Source organism: Meles meles, chromosome 3 (assembly GCF_922984935.1).
Source record: "Meles meles chromosome 3, mMelMel3.1 paternal haplotype, whole genome shotgun sequence".
NCBI lineage: Eukaryota > Metazoa > Chordata > Mammalia > Carnivora > Mustelidae > Meles > Meles meles.
Genome location: NC_060068.1, coordinates 35,793,619 through 35,811,487, shown reverse-complemented (window position 1 = coordinate 35,811,487; position 17,869 = coordinate 35,793,619). Strand labels below are relative to the sequence as shown.

Sequence of the window (17,869 nt, the reverse complement as noted above, 5' to 3'; positions counted from 1 at the left end):
GGTGGACCCTAAGGGATCCAGAACTTCTTAAAGGAGCCACAGAAGGGACACCCAGCTGGCTGAGTCTGTCGAGCGCCTGACTCTTGATTCTGGTTCAGTTCATGATCTCAGGGTCATGGGATTGAGGCCTGCATCGGGCTTGGCACTCAGCATGGAGTCTGCTTGGGATTCTCTCTCCCTCTCCTCTGCCTCTCCGCATACTTGCAATTGCACACACACTCTAAATAAACAAACAAAATCTTTAAAAAAAAAAAAATTTAAGGAGCTGCAGAGAACATGGTAGATAGCATTTTTTTTCCTAATTATTTGCTGTGGGAAGCTAGTATTTTTCTACCCTGGTGACGGGAGGCTTTGGCCAGTGACACACAAGGCTAATGCTATTTAAGGATAAGCAATATGTGCTGTTACTTATCAGGAAAAGCTTCAAGAGCCATCCCATGATTTTGCCATAGCTCTTTTCCCTCCGCCAGGAGACTGGCATGTCCCAGGTAGGAGGTGCAGTCGACTACCACAGGGCATGAAAAGCGAGCTAAAAATAAACCTTTGTTGTTGCAAGCCAAGGAGATCTAGGAGGATGTTTGTCACTGCAGCATACTCTAGCAAAACCCGACCAATGCACACCAATAGCAATAGCAAAAACAGAAGGCAGCAGACGGTCAAACAATAGCTTCCACCTACGGAACGAAAATTACTGCCAACTTAGAATTCTATACGTAGAGAAACTATCCTTCAAGAAGAAACACTATCACGACATTCTTAGACAAAATCTAGGTGACCATGCCGGCAGCAGACTGCTACATGTTATGGGAAGCTAACGTCTGTTTTTGCAGGATAGAAAATGATCTGAGAGGGAAGACCATGGTCCATAGGCGGGTCAATCTAGCTGAAGACCGAGTGTATGAAAGACACAGCGTGCAGCACGTGGCTGTATCATGAACCAGAAAAGGGTGTTAGTGGGAAAGCTAATGAATCCCGACGAGGCCTGTCGTCTACAATACTGGTCGGCTGCTAACCTCTCCACCGTCATTACTGAGCTATGGTAGGTACGACCTTAACACAGGGGGAGGCTGAGTCAAGAATACTGGCAAACTCTACTTTTTTTGCAACTTTATGTCTAAAACTGTTTCCAGGGGTTCCTGGGTGGCTCAGTGGGTTAAAGCCTCTGCCTTGGGCTCAGGTCATGATCCCAGGTTCCTGGGATCAAGCCCAGCATTGGGCTCTCTGCTCCGCAGGGAGCCTGCTTCCCTTCCTCTCTCTCTCTGCCTGCCTCTGCCTGCTTATGATCTCTCTGTCAAATAAATAAATAAAATCTTTGAAAAATAATAAAATTAAAAAATGAAAATAAAACTGTTTCCAAATAACACAGAACCACTGGGGTCCTGTACTGCCGGCAGGTGCCCTCTACCCAATGCTGCTCCCTCCCCTTTCTTTCACAGGTGTTCCCGCCAATAAACCCCTGCACTCGGAACCCCATCTCAGTATCTGCTTCCCAGAGGACTGACCCACAACAAGCCATTCCATAGGTTGTGTAACCTTCCCACCAGCTCATGTGGGGGACCTAGCCCAGGGGTGAGGGTGGTCTGTGTCCCCAAAGCCTGGCAAGTCCCCTGGGGCTAGCAGCTGTAGGCAAAGTAAGAGGCTGGTACGGGGCCTGCACCCGACCTCCACACCTGCCAAGGGCATGATGAACATAGGCCCGAGGACGTTGCGGACCCGTGAGGGTGTGTGGGTGGGCCTGGATCTCTGGGGAGTGGAGCAAGAAGAAGGGGAGCTGCTGCTCAGGCAGGTGGGGGCGTGGCAGTGCCAGGCCGGTGAGAGTGTGTGTGAGCCTGTCTGGCTTCCCCTGGGTGGGGCTGAGTAAACGTTTAGGTGCACAGCTCCGTGAGTCGGGCCTGCTGCGGGTTGGGGATGGAAGCCAGAGAGGCAGGCCGTGTCGCGCACATCTACTCAGTGGGCTGAGGAAGCAGGAGAGCTGGGGCCGAGGAAAACCTCTGCCTCAGCAGAAGAGGCCAGGGAGAGTGTGCTGATTTTCAGACTGCAAGGTCTGGGACGCCTCAAGTACCGGGGCCTGGGGCAGCAAGGGCTATGACCTGACTTGACTCCCCGGCAAGATGTGGGCAGACGGAAGGGTGGGGTGAGGGGCCCACTGGATGGACTCGTAAGTAAGGTAGTGGGTGGGTGGCCAGGTGCCTGAGACCCTCCGCCAAGGCCAGGACTGGACTGCTCAGGGCTGTGGCTCCCGTACTCTGAGGGCAAGTGCCCTCTGTCGGCAACAAAATTGCGCCTACTGCATATTAACTCATTTCTCATGGGCAGGAGTCCCACAGGTGACCCCAAGATCACTCTTTCTGGCATTTCCTAGAGGGGAGAGTTTCCAGGAAGGTGGCCTGCCTGGACAGACCCCAGGAGCCTGAACCATTCAGCCTTGTCTTTGGCCATCGTACCCGAGCAACCACATGCCCTAAGACAAACGCCAATTACAATATAAAATGTTTGTCTACATAGAAAATATCAATGGACGAAATAGCCTACCGTCCTGAATTCGCTTTCAAGTAGCCTGGGAGAGGGGGAAGGGCTGGAGCCATGGAGGAAGGGTTCATATGGAGATGAATAAAATCCTAAAGTGGGGTGATGAGTACCTGGGAGGGTTTTCATTCTCTCCTCTCGACCTTTCCGCATACATGGGAATGTCTGTAATGAAGCTCTAAGAGTAATCCAGGTAAAGTCCTCGTTCAAGAGGAAATGACCGGCCGGCCACCAGCGCCTTTCAGGGGACACGGGAACATCCTCAAGGATTCAAGTTCACGTCCGCCTATCGCGGGGGGTTTTCTTTCTTTTTCATTTCTTTTGGGTTTTTTTCTTTTCTTTCTTTTTTTTTTTTTAAGATTTTATTTTTATTTATTTGACAGATAGAGATCACAAGTAGGGAGAGAGGCAGGCAGAGAGAGAGAGAGGAGGAAGCAGGCTCCCTGCCAAGCAGAGAGCCCGATGCGGGGCTCGATCCCAGCACCCTGGGATCATGACCTGAGCGAAAGGCAGAGGCCTTAACCCACTGAGCCACCCAGGCGCCCCTGAACTGTGGTAAGGAACATGTAACACGCGATTTACCATCCAAACCATCTGTGAGTCTGCCGTTCAGTGGCGTTGTGCTCATCTGCACTGTGGTGCAAGCGGTTTCTGGGACACCTTTGCCCTGTCCAGGTACAATTTTGCGGTGACTTCCCCAGACTTCTCTTCATGGTGCCCCGGCCCACCCATAACTCCTTTGGACGGAGGGATTGGAGGCCAGGTCTCTCGAGCTCCAGAGCTCCATCGGGGGTGGGGGGAGGCACAGCCGGGCCTGGGGCAGGTTTCTGGGGACCAGCCAGTGGGCCGGCCAAGAGGCCTAGACGTGGGGCGGCGTTGGCACTGCGGCCCCGGCTGGCTCCTGCCCGTCTGAGCTCTGTGCCCCAGGGCACCTGAGCGAGCCCGGGCAGCTCTCAGTTTCCACCCTAACCCGCAGCCTGCGGCTGCCCCGGTCACTGGGGGAGGGAGGGCAGTGGGGGGTGAGTAAAGGCTCCTCCCCAGCAGAGGTGACTCAGGGAGGGCCGTCCGGTCCCAGAAGTCCACTTTCACCCCAGGGTGTCAGGCATGTCTCCTTGGGTGCAGTGGCAGGGCGGCCGTGCTAGGTCCTCCTACCTCGACCCCGACAGCCGCAGTGCTCTCCGGGAGGAGCTGGCAGCAGCGGGGACAGGCATTGGGAACGACCTGCCAGCCCGCTGTCTGCGAGGTCTGAAATTCTCAGGCCTCCTAAACAAGAAGGCCCAGCGCTCTGCCCTCCTCCCTCCGGCTGGGGCCTGGCCAAGCAGAGAGAGGGCGAGGCAAGGCCAAGAGTGAAGGGCAGGCGGGGGACGCCAGGCTGTCAAGTCCCTCCTTCAGCAGCTGCCACTGCCTGCTTACAAAGAAACTGAGGCTCAGAGCAGTCACCAGGAAGTTACAGACCAGGGATTAGAGCCAGGCCGGCCTATCTTCCTCCTCCTCCTGGTAGAAAGAAGCCACCAAGTGGATTTTTTTGCACGTGGTGTGTTGGAACGGAACCCAGCCAACCAGCAGGTCCTGCAGGCAGCCCTTTGGGGGGGTGTGGTCTGGACATAGATTGGGGGCCGGTCGCTGTGTGTTCGGGGCTTGCTGTCTCCTGAGGGTGACAGACAGATGATCCAAAGCTGCACTGCGACAAGTGTTGCCACAGTGACAGCCGATGGGGGCAGGGGGAGTAATTTTGCCTTGGGGTGGGAGGAGGGACGCAGTTGGCGCCCTCAACGGATTCTCCCTGAGACCAGCCGTACAGATGAGGACACTGAGGCAGCTCCCAGTGCACAGGCACACCAGGACGGGGCAGAGGTCAGGCCCGAAGGAGCAGCAGGACCGGTCCCCAAGCGGGGGCCGCCACCACTCTAGCAGGGGAGGCTGGGGACGGAACGCGTGGGCTGGGATGCACCCTCTGGGCAGAGCGGGTGACAGCTAGGAGGCTGGGCCCAGCTGGGGCAAGAGTGAAGAAGAAAGGTGATGAGGCTAGAGGTGGCAGCCAAGAGGAAGGGGCCATTCTGGACAAATGGCTCCCCGATTTGAGAGTCCTGGCCGGCCTCAGGCAGCAAGGATGCGCAGCCTCCCCAGCCCTGGGAGACAGACCGGAGGCACCTCGAGCGCACACACTGGGTGGGGGCCGGCCACTTCAGGACGGGCTCCAGGAAGCATTCTGTCCTCCTGACCACCTTTCCCCCTTTTCCCATCGGAAGGGAGAAGGACAAACGAACATGTACAGATGCCTGCCACCTGCCAGAGCTATGTTGCGTGCCTCACGGACGTTATTTCCCACGAGCCCCTCGTCTGAGATGAGCAAACCGAGGTGCATGGAGAGAAAGTAAATGGTCCAAGGTTAGCCGATTCTGGAAGTGGGTGCAGCCGGGGGCTTGCTTCCTTTCCCCCGGCCCGGTGTTCTCTGGGCCTCACCCCTTGGCATCTGGGCATTGTAGCTGAACACGGCGGGCTAAAGAGACCCAGCTCCCAGGCCCAGCTCTGCCAGTAATGTTGTGCGTTCTGATGTGTGTTCTGGGGGAGCTTTACCATCAGAGGAGGTCGGATGGAAGGCACCCAAGGGTTCAAAGTGAACACTCTATGGCTTACACCCCTAAGGTTTGTGCTCGTAAACCTGTGCAGGAGGGCATGAGGGTGGAGGGCACAGGGTATGTGGAGGCGGACAAGGAGGCCCTCTCTGGACTGGGACCCAAGCTGCCTTTTCCCTGGGGCAGCTGGTCCCCTCGGGCCCCCGCACTCCCCATCCGGGGGAATCAGGACAGACTCCAAGGGCTCAGAGAAGCCAGGCAGGAAGGAGCATCTGCCAGGCCAGCTTCCCAACTTCCAGGGAGGGGTGGTGGCAGTGTGGGGTGTTCTTGGCAGCCTGGAGCCCAGAGCCCATGCAGGAGGTGGGGGACAGCCAGCCTCGTCCAGGCTGGAGGGGGCGTTTCTTTGACCTAGAGCTCTGCTAGAGGGATAGAGCCAGGAGGCTCTCACCCCCGGGGGGTCCAGCCCCCTGCACTCTGCATCCAGCCCGCTTCAGAGAAGGGGCTCCAGCCCCCACCTGAGCTGCCAAGGCGCCACAGGTCTCTGCTCTGCAGTTGCCCTTCTCTGCTGGGGGAGCCACTTTCTAAGGATTCCATTCAGCCAGGACCCTCCTGCCCTTCTCCCCTCTTCTCCTCATGCTAAACATCCCTCCTGCTGGGATGTTCCAAAATACTGAACACCCTTCCCCTCCCGCCTCCCTCTGGCAGCCTGGTGCGGGGAAAGAACATTGGACTTGTTGGGGGGGGCGGTGGTCACGAGATATCCGATAAGTTGCCAAGTTTGTAACAACAAAAAGGGGAGGGGCTGAATCTGAGTTTTCACCAGAATTTACCCTTGATCCTCCCCATGTAATTTCTTGCCAAAACAAGACAATTCTGCAATCAAACTATCTCATGAACCTTCTCTTAACTCTTCCTTTCTTCACTGCCCCTGCCTTCTGTGGCTCTGTTTCCTTTCTTTAATTTTTTAAGAAATGTATTTGACAGAGAGAGAGAGCACAAGCAGTGGGAGCAGCAAAGGGAGAAGGGGAAAGCCGACTCCCAGCTGAGCAGGGAGCCCGGACACGCAGCTAGATCCCAGGTATCGTGACCTGAGCCCAAGGCAGACCCTTAACCGACTGAGCCACCCAGGTGCCCCACACCTGGCTCTGTTTCTGTTCCCTGAGATCCCTATAGTCCAGTCTTGCGGCATTGACCTCTACACAGGGCCCAAGTACGCAGCACTCCAAAGTCCAGCTTGGTCCTCGCACCTCCCTCTCTCAAAGCCTCAGAGGCTCCTGGCACCAGATTGTTCTTTTGGGTTTTGTTATTTTGGTTTTTTTTTTTTTTAAAGATTTTATTTATTTATTTGACAGACAGAGATCACAAGTAGGCAGAGAGGCAGGCAGAGAGAGAGGGAAGCAGGCTCCGTGCTGAGCAGAGAGCCTGATGTGGGGCTCGATCCCAGGACCCTGGGATCATGACCTGAGCCGAAAGAAGAGGCTTAACCCACTGAGCCACCCAGGTGCCCCTATTTTGGGGGTTTTTGTTTGTTTTGTTTTTGTTTTTGAGATTTATTTACTCACTTGAAAGAGAGAGAGCAGGAGCAGGGGGAGGGGCAGAGGAAGAGGGGGACAAGCAGACTGTAATGAGTGTGGAGACGGACTTGGGGCTCCCTCTGAGACCCTGAGCTGACTGAGGACTCCATCCGAGACCCTGAGCCGACTTGGGACTCCATCCGAGACCCTGAGCCGAAATAAAAAAATCAGAGGCTTAACTAACTGAGCCACCCAGGCGCCCTCCACCCCCCAATGGCACCTATTTCTAATTAATATGCTTGCATTCCTCAGAAAGTACCCTGCCTCTCCAGCCAGAGGCTCCTGACCATGGTGAGCCCCTTCCTCCATGCAAATGCTTCCCATCCTTCAAGTACAACCTCAAACGCCATCTCCCCAAGAAGGCCTTTCCTCGGGTCCCCCAAAGGTGAAGCATGTCCTTGGGCTGAACCTTCATCTGTCCCAGCGAGTAACCCCACCAGACTGGGGCACCCCTTGAAAGCTACACATCTAAAGTAGTAGTGAGTTTTCTTAGACATGAGTCCCCTTAAGTTTGGCATTTCCATCGTTAGTAAATGAGGAAGGATGGCACAAAAGGTAAAGGGTTGCAAACTGTGACCCGTGGACCCAGACTGGTCCACGGGGGACACAACTTCTTCGTTGTGGTAAAATTCCCATCCCATAAAATCAACCATATTCAAGTGCCCAATTCGAAGGCATTTAGTACATTCATGAGGTTGTGCAACCACCAACTCTCTAGTTTCAAAACATTTCCTCATCCCAAAAGGAAACTCCATGCCCATTAAGCAGTCACTCCTCATCTGTCTCTCCCTACAGCCTCTGGCACTAATCTGCTTTGTGTCACTATGCATTTACCAACCTCATCTAAGTGGATTCTCACCACAGGGGGGCCTTTTGTGTCTGGTTTATTTCACGCAAGCCTCATTTTTTGGAGGTTTATGCATACTGCATCAGGTATGAAAGCTTCCTTTTTTAGGGCTGACTACTATTCCATCGCGTTGATATACCACAATGTCTTTATCCATTCATCCACAGTTGGGCAGTGTGGATCGTGTCGCCCACCTCAAGCAACTGGGAAGAGTCAGGCTGCGAACATTCCCGTACAAACCCTTGTCCGAGTCCCTCTTTTCAATTTGGGGGACTATACCTAGGAGTGGACTTGCTGGGTCCTAGGATGACTAGGTCTAACTTTCTGAGCAAGGCGCACGTTTTAATTGTTTGACTCTGGATACCTTCAGGTGTCCATGTCTGCCTGCCTCCATCTCTCCTGCACCGTCTTTCACCTGTTTGACTCACGTTATTTGTCGGGCCCCTGAAGGCATCCGAATTTGCTGCCCCTAGAAGGCTTTGGCGGCGAATAAATAAATAAATAAGCATGCTTAGCGCCGAATTCAGTCGCTCAGGAGCCACGGAGCTCGCTCAGGGCCACGGAGCTCCGGCTGTATCTCTCCTTCTCTGAGTACTGTTTTGCTCCACCTCGGAAGGGGTAATAGTGCTTACCTAAGAGGAGGCGGCGAGGATCTGGGAGGTGATGGACGGAACGCGCCTCTTCGGGAGCTGCCGAGTTCTGGAAACGGAGAGGTGCGGGCGAGGCCAGGAGGAGGAGGAGCGGGGCGGGCAGGGCGCCCTCCCGGGACGTCGGCGGCGCTCAGGGGGCTGCCGACCCGCCGGGGATCCGCGCGGGACGCAGCTGGTAAGGGGACTCGGGCGGCTCCCGCGCGTGGCGCGCAGCGAGCCGGGGCGGGGCCCAGGTTGGCTCGCGGTGGGCGGGGGTTGCCCCCCGTCCCCGCCCCCCACATCCGGGGGCCCGGCCGGGCTCTGGGCTGGCGGCGCGCCGGTGAGTCAGGCCGGGTTTTCCCTCCGCCTCTGGGGCAGGCGAGCGAGCGCCGCGGAGCGCGTCCCTCCCTCGCCAATCCGGCTCCGGCGTCCGCCTTCCCGGCCGCGTTTTCCCCCCGGAGTCTGCTGCCCGGCCGCCTCGCAGCCTCTCCCGGAGCCGGCGCCTGGAAAGAGGGTTCAAATCAGCGCGAGGGAACTGCGGCGCGCGAGGGGCGCGGAGCGGCGCCAGCATGGTGAGTGCGACGCGCGGGGGGTCGGGGACTGGGCTGGGGGGTGGGGCCGGTCTCCGAGAGCTAGCTTTCCCGGCGACCTTGGCCAAGCCGCAGCCCTGGGCCGGCGAGGTGCGGGTCTGAGAAGTGGGCGGAGGGGCGGCGGGGTGCGCCCAGGTGCCCCCTGCTTCCAGACCCTGAGGCACCGAGGCGCGGGATCAGGGACCGACCGCGACGCCCCTCTGGAGGAGCAGACGGCAGGTTCCCCGGCTCTCTGCACCCCCTGCAAACGTGCTCTCCGCGGAGCAGCGCCTGGGACCCCTGCGCCGCGGCTGAGGTGGGGCAGGCGCCCTTGGCGCGGGAGGCTGACCCGGGCTTTCGGCCCCCCAGCTTGGCCGCTCCGAGCAGGCCCCAGGGAGGGACCCGCAAGAGACGCCCCCTCCCGCCCCCCGGGTAGCTCGCGGACCTCCCGCAGTTCTGGGGAGCCCACGCCTCCGCCACAGTCTTCCCGGGGCGGAAATTCCGTGGGGATGCCAACATCGTCTGCTCCTCCACCTTCCCCACGAGACCACTCTCCCGCCCTCTCCGGGATACCCCCTTCCTGCTCCGGTCTCCTGTCCTGTAAGGGCGGCAGCTGCCGGCTCGCTGCCGATCCCCGCTGCCGGGATCCCGACCTGTGGGGACACTACCAGTTCTTGGCGGCCGGAGCACCATCCCAGTCTGGCCAGAACCTTTGGCTAAAGGGAGGGCCGGCCTGGGGCCAGGGCGACATGGGGTCCCTGGCTGTGTCTGGGAAGAGGACTGAGCTGGGACCTGTCGCCTCCCACCCAGCCCCCAGCACCCCCCCCATGCAGATTGGGGCCCTCCTCATTTGCACCTGGGGCTTAGCCTGGCTAACCGGCGACCTTGGCCCCTGTGCCCTCTCTGCCCAACCAAGAAGGGAGCCGAGGTTGGAGGCCATCCTGGGCCCAGTGATCGGCCTCCTCCCAGGGCCCTGCTGGGCAGGGCTTCTCTGCCTGCTGGCTGAGTGTGGGTGTGTATGTGCGAGACTGAATGAATGCGGCCGTCCTGCTCCCGCCACCGCCTCTAGAACTAGCAGCTTCCAGGGCTCCAAAGTCCCCAGGCAGCAGTGGTTCCACTATTTCACTTTGACCCAGGCACAGGCAGGACTAGACCTATGTGGGGTCCAGACCTAGGTGGTTGCTGGATGCCCTTGGGAAAGGGGCATGGGGTGCTGGGCAGACATATATCCACAGCTGCCTGTGCCCCTGGCTGGTCCAGCAGTAGAGAAGGGCCTTGCCTAGGGAGTTGGAATTGTTCATCATTGTGGGATCTTGGGCAGCTGGCTTCTGGGCCTCAGTTTCCTCGCCTGCCCCCCACTAGGCTGTTGTAGAGAGGAGCTCAGATGATGAAATAAAAGGACTCAGAAATTGTAGAGTGGTCTACGCCTCTGCATGACTCTGTGGTGATACTAGGACTCACTCCTGTGGGGTTAGATGCTGGGCTCTGCCTCTTCAGGTGTCTTGGGGGAACTGGAGTATAGCAGCCTCTTCCACCCCGGCCCTGGGCCCCCCTCACGCACTGCCCTGGTTTGGAGCTGGGACATTCCAGTCCAATTCCTCAGGGACAGCTGCAGACACTCCCTTCAGCAAAGCTGATCCCCCAGCAGGTGGTGGGACCCTCCCCTGGGGCCTGGGCTCTGGAGGGGCTAACCACAGCCAAGGCCGGACTAGGAGCATCCCGCCCACATGCTCTTGGATGGGCCAGTCTAGAAGAGATGCGCTGGGGTCGGGGGTGGGGGGTGCGGGGGCTGTTGCTGCTTTTTTTTTTTATTAGTCACTTTTTTTTTTTTTAAGACTTTATTTATTTATTTGACAGACGGAGATCACAAGTAGGCAGAGAAGCAGGCAGAGAGAGAGGAGGAAACAGGCTTCCCGCTGAGCAGAGAGCCCGATGTGGGGCTCGATCCCAGGACCCCGGGATCATGACCTGAGCTGAAGGCAGAGGCTTTAACCCTCTGAGCCACCCAGGCGCCCCACTTTTTTTTTTTTTAAGATTTATTTATTTATTAGAGAGAGAGAACAAGTGACTAGTGGGAGAGGGAGAGGGAGAATCGGACTCTCCGCTGAGCAGGGAGCCTGACATGGGGCTCGATCCCAGGACCCTGAGATCAAGGCAGATGCTTAACCACTGAGCCATCAGGGTGGGTTTCTGAGTCTTAGGAGCTTGCCTACTTTCTCCAGTGAGGCTGAACATGACCTCAGGCATGTGCTTTTACTTCCTGGACCTAGGTTTCCTCTTCGGAAGTGGAGGATGTCAGTGTTTCCCACCTGTGTGTGTTGTGAGTCTGTTGTGAGCCTGGTGACAAGCTGACTAGCAGACGCAGGGGGGGTGCTTCCCTTCGTGGCCTGTCTCTGTCCCATGGCCAGGGTGGCTCCCTACCCTCATGTTCCTGTCTCCACCAGGGGTTGATCCAAAAGAGATGCCCCTTTGTGTCCAGGGCTTTCAGTGCTGCTGGCTGATCTCGGGCCCAGGGATTGGGGAACAGATGCTCAGGGCTCCTGTGGGGGCCATCTGGGGCCTGTGCAGAATATGGCCCAGGCCGAGCCCAAACCTAGCCGGTGCGGTGGGGGTGAGGGAGTTTCAGCTCTGTGCGGAGCTCGGAGCCTCAGTAGAGCTCTGGACAGGAGAGCCCTTGGAGGCACTCAGAGGACGCCCTGCTTTTTGCTCTGATGTTCGCAGTGGGGCTGCCAGATCCTCTCCAGCCCAGCCCGGCACAGCTGCCCTGTCCGGATCAGGCCAGTCCCCCCAGCCGCCAAGCAACGGGGGAAGGAATGTGTGTGTTGAGGGGAGGTGGAATGGACCCCTTTAGGAAAAGGGACTGTCCCTAGACTGAGACCTGGGCAGGGTGGAGCCTCCTAGAAGTCAGGGGCCTCAGCCCCACTGGGGAAGCTGATACCGCAGCCTGAAGAGTTACCGAGGAAGGGTGGAGGGCAAGGGAAGGGTGGGGAAAGACGAAAGGAAGGGCCTGTTTGTGCCCCCTTCGGCCAGCTCCACAGCTGTTTCTAATTGCTCAGGTCCACGTGGAGAGAAGCCCCTCCCCCACACACACACACATCCCTCTCTGCATCTAGCCTGGGGGCTGGGTAGAATCACTGGGTCTTCTTGCTAGTGTAGTGGTAGAGCGTTTGTGTGTGGTGTGTGTGTCCCAGAGGGTGCTCAGCGCCGTGAGGGTGACCTTGTCCGTGACTGTGCTGTTGGATGTGACCATCCGTGCTCTGTCCTCTAACATAGGAGCTATTGCACTGCTCACTGACTGGGCTGCGGTATGGAGGAGGAAGGTAAATGTGTTCTGGGGGCCGGTGGCTGCCTCCAGATCACGGGCTCCCTCCTGGGACCTGAGACACTTTGCAGGAAACAGAGGGTGCCCATTACCTCTCCCTGAGACAGGAAGTCAGGCTCTCCCCAGGGGAAGGTGAGGTGGTGTGTGTTTTGGGGAGAGGTGGGCGTATTTGAGCCCTTTCACGTCCGTCGTCTCTGTAATGGAAACCTAAACGGAAGACAGTGCGGGCAGTCTCGCCCACTTCCGAGATGGGCAACTGAGGCATGGCAGAAGGAGAAGTGATTGTGGCTGGGTGCTGGTAGACAGACAGTGTGAGGGCAGGGCTGGAGGCCACGTTCTTGGCTGTCCACCACCCTGAGAAGCAGCGACAAGAGCTAAGCATGCTCAGACACAGTGGTGTCTGTCATTGGGTATGCCTGTCATGGTAAGGAGATGTCAGATTGAGAGGCAGGACGCTCCAACTCTAATGCTTTGGCCTGTGGGTGCCGTCCTCGGCCCCCATTAAACATTCAACAGCCATCCTGCTGAGATCACAGGCATCTCACTCCCAGCAGCTCTGTGACCTTGGCCGAGTCACTTCACTTTGAGAGCCCCAGTGCCCTTGTCTTAAAAGAGGGATGACAAGCTCTGTCATTGGGACTCACTGAGACCCTACCCAGGGCTGTGTCACTGGAGATGGCCAGCACCTGTGATTCCTTGACTGGATGAGTCCCCCTATCGTACGTGCCCTGTGACCTCCCCAGAGGCTATTAGCTGGCCACAGGGTGGGGGTAGGGAGCAGAGCCATGCCCCCCTCCCTCTCACTCACAGAGAGCTTTGTCTTCCATGAACACAAAACCTGGAAACGGTTGAGGAAGATGGAACCTCCTAACGGCCATTGTTTGAGGTGGGAGTGGGTGTCCCAGAAGCAAATTGGGGTGGGTGAGGGGCGCACAGCTGCTGCATGCCTGATGGGTGTCTGTAGGGGATCGGGAGCAGCTGCTTGGGGGGCGGGAGGCAGAGAAGACGGTGGTGTTCGCTCATTCAGCAGGTCCTGTCCACGTATCTACTGCATGTGGGACCCTGGGCTGGACAGGGGCTCTGGTGGGGGACTGGGGCCAGGCTCCTGCCCTCCACGGTGTGATCACAGCACAGGTGGGAGCTGGTCCCTAACCTGGTCTCTGGGCCGGCTGCCCTGCCAGGGAGGAGTTCACCGCTGAGCAGGTGAGCTCGGCTTCAGTCAGCCTGTGTTGATCCTGGCTATGGGCCAGGCCCTCAACTGGACCTTTTGTCTTGTTATCTCAGCCCATCCTCCCAGCCTCTGATAAGACTGCTCGAGGAAGCTAGATTGGCACACGCAATTGGCCCCACGCTGGGTCAAGATTTGGGATCCCCCCTCCACCTGGTTTTGGGGTGGCAGCTTAGGCAAGGGCCCCCACTGCCCCTTCCCTCTGTCTCCCGCCACTGCCCCTATGACTACGTGAACACCTGTTCCGGAAACTGGCCATTGTTCCCACCATCCTTCCTCCCCTAGGCCCTTCCTGTTTGTATCCCTCCCACTGCAGCCCCCAACCCCACCCATGCCAGGTGCTTCCCTTGGGGAACTCTGACCCACTGCTGGAAGAGGGGCTGCACTGGGTTTTCCCCCTCCTCAGAGAAAAAGAAGGAACAGGGAATCATAGGCCTCCCTCCAAACTGGGTGAGAAGCCTGGTAGGAGAGCAAACAAAGGCAAAGATGAGCCTGAGTCCTCAGCTGGCCCAGTCCTGGGAGGGGCCTTCTCCCACTGCTTCGCGCCTGATGCCCCACGATCCCCCATCACACCGGCCCCCGGCTGAAGCTGGGGTACCGAGCTGGTGGCTTTGGGGGCTCTGCCCCTTTCTCTTGGCCAGCCTAAGAATCCTGTCCTGGATTCTGTCCAGGACCCTTGTCTTCCTCCTGGGCCCCGGCCAGAGAGGGAGCTGACACAGAGAACATGCCCCTGGTCTTAGGGGACCAGGGAAGTGGGGTAGCAAGTGCCCACCTGCCCCTGATGAGTCTCCCAATCCCCAGAAGCCGCTGCATGTGCCCTGTTGAAACTTCATGGCCACAGCGCCAGGCCCTGCCGCCATTGCCATGGGCAGCGTGGGCAGCCTGTTGGAACGGCAGGACTTCTCCCCGGAAGAACTACGGGCAGCACTCGCCGGGTCCCGGACCTCCCGCCAGCCTGATGGGCTCCTCCGGAAGGGCTTGGGCCAGCGTGAGCTCTTCAGCTACCTGCACCTCCCCAAGAAGGACGGCAAGAACACCAAGAGAGCCCCTCGGAACGAGCCTGCTGACTACACCACTCTCTACTACCGAGAACATCCTCGGGCCGGCGACTTCAGCAAGACTTCGCTGCCCGAGCGGGGTCGCTTCGACAAGGTGCATCTCTGCCCTCTTCCCTCCTTAGTGTTGGAGGGTGGGGATGGGGAATGTGGGGTCTCCTTGGAGACCCAGGTGCCCGGATGGGGCTGGGACATGAACCTCCTGCCACAGGCTGGGTCACAGGTCACCGGTCACCACGCCCTGGGGACGTGAACCCCAGGTTCTCAGGATCCCCGGGGGTGCTGTGGGAGCAGCTCTGTCAGAGGGCAGAGCTGAGGTCAGCCCAGGGCCTCAAATCTGCCCTTTCTTCCTGGCAGTGCCGCATCCGCCCATCGGTGTTCAAGCCCGTGGCGGGCGCCGGGAAGGGCTTCCTGTCCATGCAGAGCCTGGCGGCCCACAAGGGCCAGAAGATGTGGCGCAGCAATGGCAGCCTGCACACGCTGGCCTGCCACCCACCCCTGAGCCCAGGGCCCCAGGCCAGCCAGGCCCAGGCCCGTGCCCAGCTGCTGCACGCCCTCAGCCTGGACGAGGGTGGCCCCGAGCCCGAGCCCAGCCTGTCTGACTCCTCCAGCGGGGGCAGCTTTGGCCGCAGTCCTGGCACTGGCCCTGGCCCCTTCAGCTCCTCGTTGGGCCACATTAACCACCTGGGGGGCTCCCTGGACCGGGCCTCACGGGTCCCCAAGGAGGCTGGGCCCCTGGCTATGCTGAGCTGCCTGCCTGAGCCGCCACCGCCCTATGAGTTCTCCTGCCCCACCCCAGAGGAGGTGGTATCCGTCCTGCCGGACACCTGTGAGGATCTCAAGGGGGGCCTTGGTGATGAGGATGGCGCCAACCCCTTCACACAGGTGAGAGTGCCCCCCTTCCCTGGGGTCCTGTTCTGCCCCTTGGCAGCGGAGTGCAGGGAAGACAGGAGGGGTCCCAGGCAGTTCATCTAGGGGGCTCAGGCCCCCAGAGAGTAAGGAAGATGGAGAGGATCCAATCCCCCACCCCCCACGTGATGGGGATGTTATGTCACTGGCGGCCCTTGCTGTTGAGGAGTTGTGGGGAAGGGAGGAAGAGCGACTCCCTGGGCATGCCACGTGTTGGGGACACTTTCCCTCCAACCCCAGCTGGGTGTCAGTGGGCGCGGGTGTGGCAGGTGTCTCTTCCCCTTGGCAGGTGCTGGAGGAGCGCCAGCGGCTGTGGCTGGCGGAGCTGAAGCGCCTGTACGTGGAGCGGCTACACGAGGTAGCTCAGAAGGCAGAGCGCAGTGAGCGCAACCTCCAGCTCCAGCTCTTCATGGCCCAGCAGGAGCAGCGGCGGCTGCGCAAAGAGCTCCGGGCGCAGCAGGGCCTGGGCCCAGAGCCACGCCCCCCCAGCGCCCTTCCCGAGGCCGACCCTGGCGCCCGACCCGAGGAGGAGGCCCGATGGGAGGTGAGAGAGCAGGCACCCAGAAACCCTCTGTTCCTGTCCTCTCCCCCCGCCCCCGCCGACTGAGCCCACTCCTGCCGGTGCTGTGCCCCTCCAGGTGTGCCAGAAGACCGCGGAGATCAGCCTCCTGAAGCAGCAGCTGCGGGAGGCACAGGCGGAGCTGGCGCAGAAGCTGGCCGAGATCTTCAGCCTGAAGACGCAGCTGCGGGGCAGCCGGGCGCAGGCGCAGGCGCAGGACGCGGAGCTGGCCCAGCTGCGGGAGGCGGTGCGGAGCCTGCGGGAGGAGGCCCCGGGCAGCTGTGAGACGGACGACTGCAAGAGCCGGGGGCTGCTGGCCGAGGCAGGTGGCAGCGAGGGCGGAGGGGCCGGAGGGGGCGCCGAGCAGCTGCGGGCCCAGCTGGTGCAGGAGCGGCTGCGCGCCCAGGAGCAGGCGCTGTGCTTCGAGCGGGAGCGTAGGACATGGCAGGAGGAGAAGGAGCGGGTGCTACGCTACCAGCGGGAGATCCAGGGAGGCTACCTGGACATGTACCGCCGCAACCAGGCGCTGGAACAAGAGCTGCGGGCGCTCCGGGAGCCACCGGCGCCCTGGAGTCCCCGACTGGAGACCTCCAAGATCTGAGGCCAGTGGATGAGCGGGCGGCAGAAGCACCGCCAGAAAATGGTTTGGACAAGCCTGCCCTGAGACGGCTGGCTCCTTCCTTACACTGGCCGGAGGCAGAAGCTGCTGAGGCTGGCCAGGAGTGGGGAGGCCCACGGAGAGGAGGGCTCCAGTGGTGCTGTAGGCCGCATAGGGGGCCTGCAGCAGGAGCCAGGGGGGGCAAGGCTTCCCGGCAGAGGAGCACCTTGGCAGGGCCCCCGCCCTGTTCCTGGAGTAGATGTGGCCCAAAGGAGGAGGTTGGGGAATGAAGAGCCCCATGATGCAGAAGGGCAGGCGTGAAGGAGGGAGGCTGGGATGGGAACATTGGCCTCCCCGGGAATAAAACCACATTTTCTACAAGGAGGCCCCCGGCTGCTCCATTGGGCTTGTCCCTGGCCTGAGTCTAGAGGATTGTGGATGGTGGGGGGGATGGACAGGGTTCTTTCCCTGGGCTGTAGCTCCTCCCTTCCATGATCATGGGCGGTGAGAAGGGGTACCCAGTGCCCGGATGTGCAGCCACTGGGCATGCCTGTTGGGCAGTGGGGGCATCCTTGTCCCGGCACCACATGGTTTTTTAGCTGCCGTGTGGGCTGAAATTCCTTTCTTCAGCACCAGTGGGATTTTGCAGAAGGAACAATGCCAGAGAACACAGAAAAAACAAAAGGGCAAGTCAGCCAAGGCATTGCTAGAACACGAAACATTCTCTTGGTAGGAAGTCTGGGCCCTAGGTACCCAGCCCCCTGTTGGGTTTGGGGCTGTCCCTAAAACAGCTTCCCTCGGAGCACCCAAAGTCTCCAGGAGGGCCCTGGCCCTCCCAGAACTCACCTCCCATCTTTCTGTCTGGCTGTGGCACACCCCTCCCTCTGCAGGGATGGCAGCAGCCCCCCGCCCAACCCCTGTCAGGCAGGAAACAGGCGGAGAAAACTTGTGGGTGGTTTACTTGGTAAAGGGCCTGCACCACAGTGGGGAATGTGGCCATTTCCCTGTAGGCCATGGAAGACCAAGGGATGTTTTTAAGCAGGGGTGAGATGTGATCTGATTTCTATTCTGCAAAGCTCTGTGCGGAGAGGAAGAACCCTCCACCTCCAGCACTGCCTCAGACCTGGTCTTGGTCCTCAGGCCTCTCCAGCCCGCTCCCACTCCCAGCCTCTCAGCTGTCTGGTTTCCCCTCTGGGCTTTTGCTTCTTCCCCGGTGGGTGACCTGGAGCACAGATCCAGTCTGGCATGCAGGTGGCCCGTCCCCACTCCTTGCAGTAAAGTTCAGCACCGTTATGGGTGCATCACCGTAACTGCCACTGGGCATTGAGCACATCCTGTCAGTTAGGCCTTTGGTGCGTGGGGTCTCAGGGTTGAATTAGATGTGCATCCCGCTCCAGGGGAGCCAGCCCGCAGACATCTCCCCTCCCAGTCCCTGCCCTGATGGGGCAGCGGCACCCTCAGACAAGTTCTCTGCAGA

General features: G+C 59.3%; 1 protein-coding gene across 3 annotated transcripts; it reads left to right on the top strand.

The window, feature by feature from the left end:
* Positions 1–8,164: 8,164 nt before the first annotated feature.
* N4BP3 (NEDD4 binding protein 3) lies at positions 8,165–17,258 on the top strand. 3 transcript variants are annotated; one of them, XM_045998750.1, is made up of 6 exons: positions 8,165–8,348; positions 8,531–8,724; positions 14,073–14,423; positions 14,684–15,211; positions 15,525–15,779; positions 15,874–17,258. In XM_045998750.1, the coding sequence occupies exons 3-6, from the start codon at positions 14,103–14,105 to the stop codon at positions 16,393–16,395; spliced, it is 1,626 nt and encodes a 541-aa protein (XP_045854706.1). In that variant the 5' UTR covers positions 8,165–8,348; positions 8,531–8,724; positions 14,073–14,102; the 3' UTR covers positions 16,396–17,258. The 3 variants fall into 3 exon arrangements, with proteins under 3 accessions (XP_045854706.1, XP_045854707.1, XP_045854704.1); XM_045998751.1 differs by adding an exon at positions 12,854–12,929 and having other exon boundaries at positions 8,165–8,724; XM_045998748.1 differs by having other exon boundaries at positions 8,165–8,724.
* The last annotated feature ends 611 nt before the right edge of the window (positions 17,259–17,869 follow it).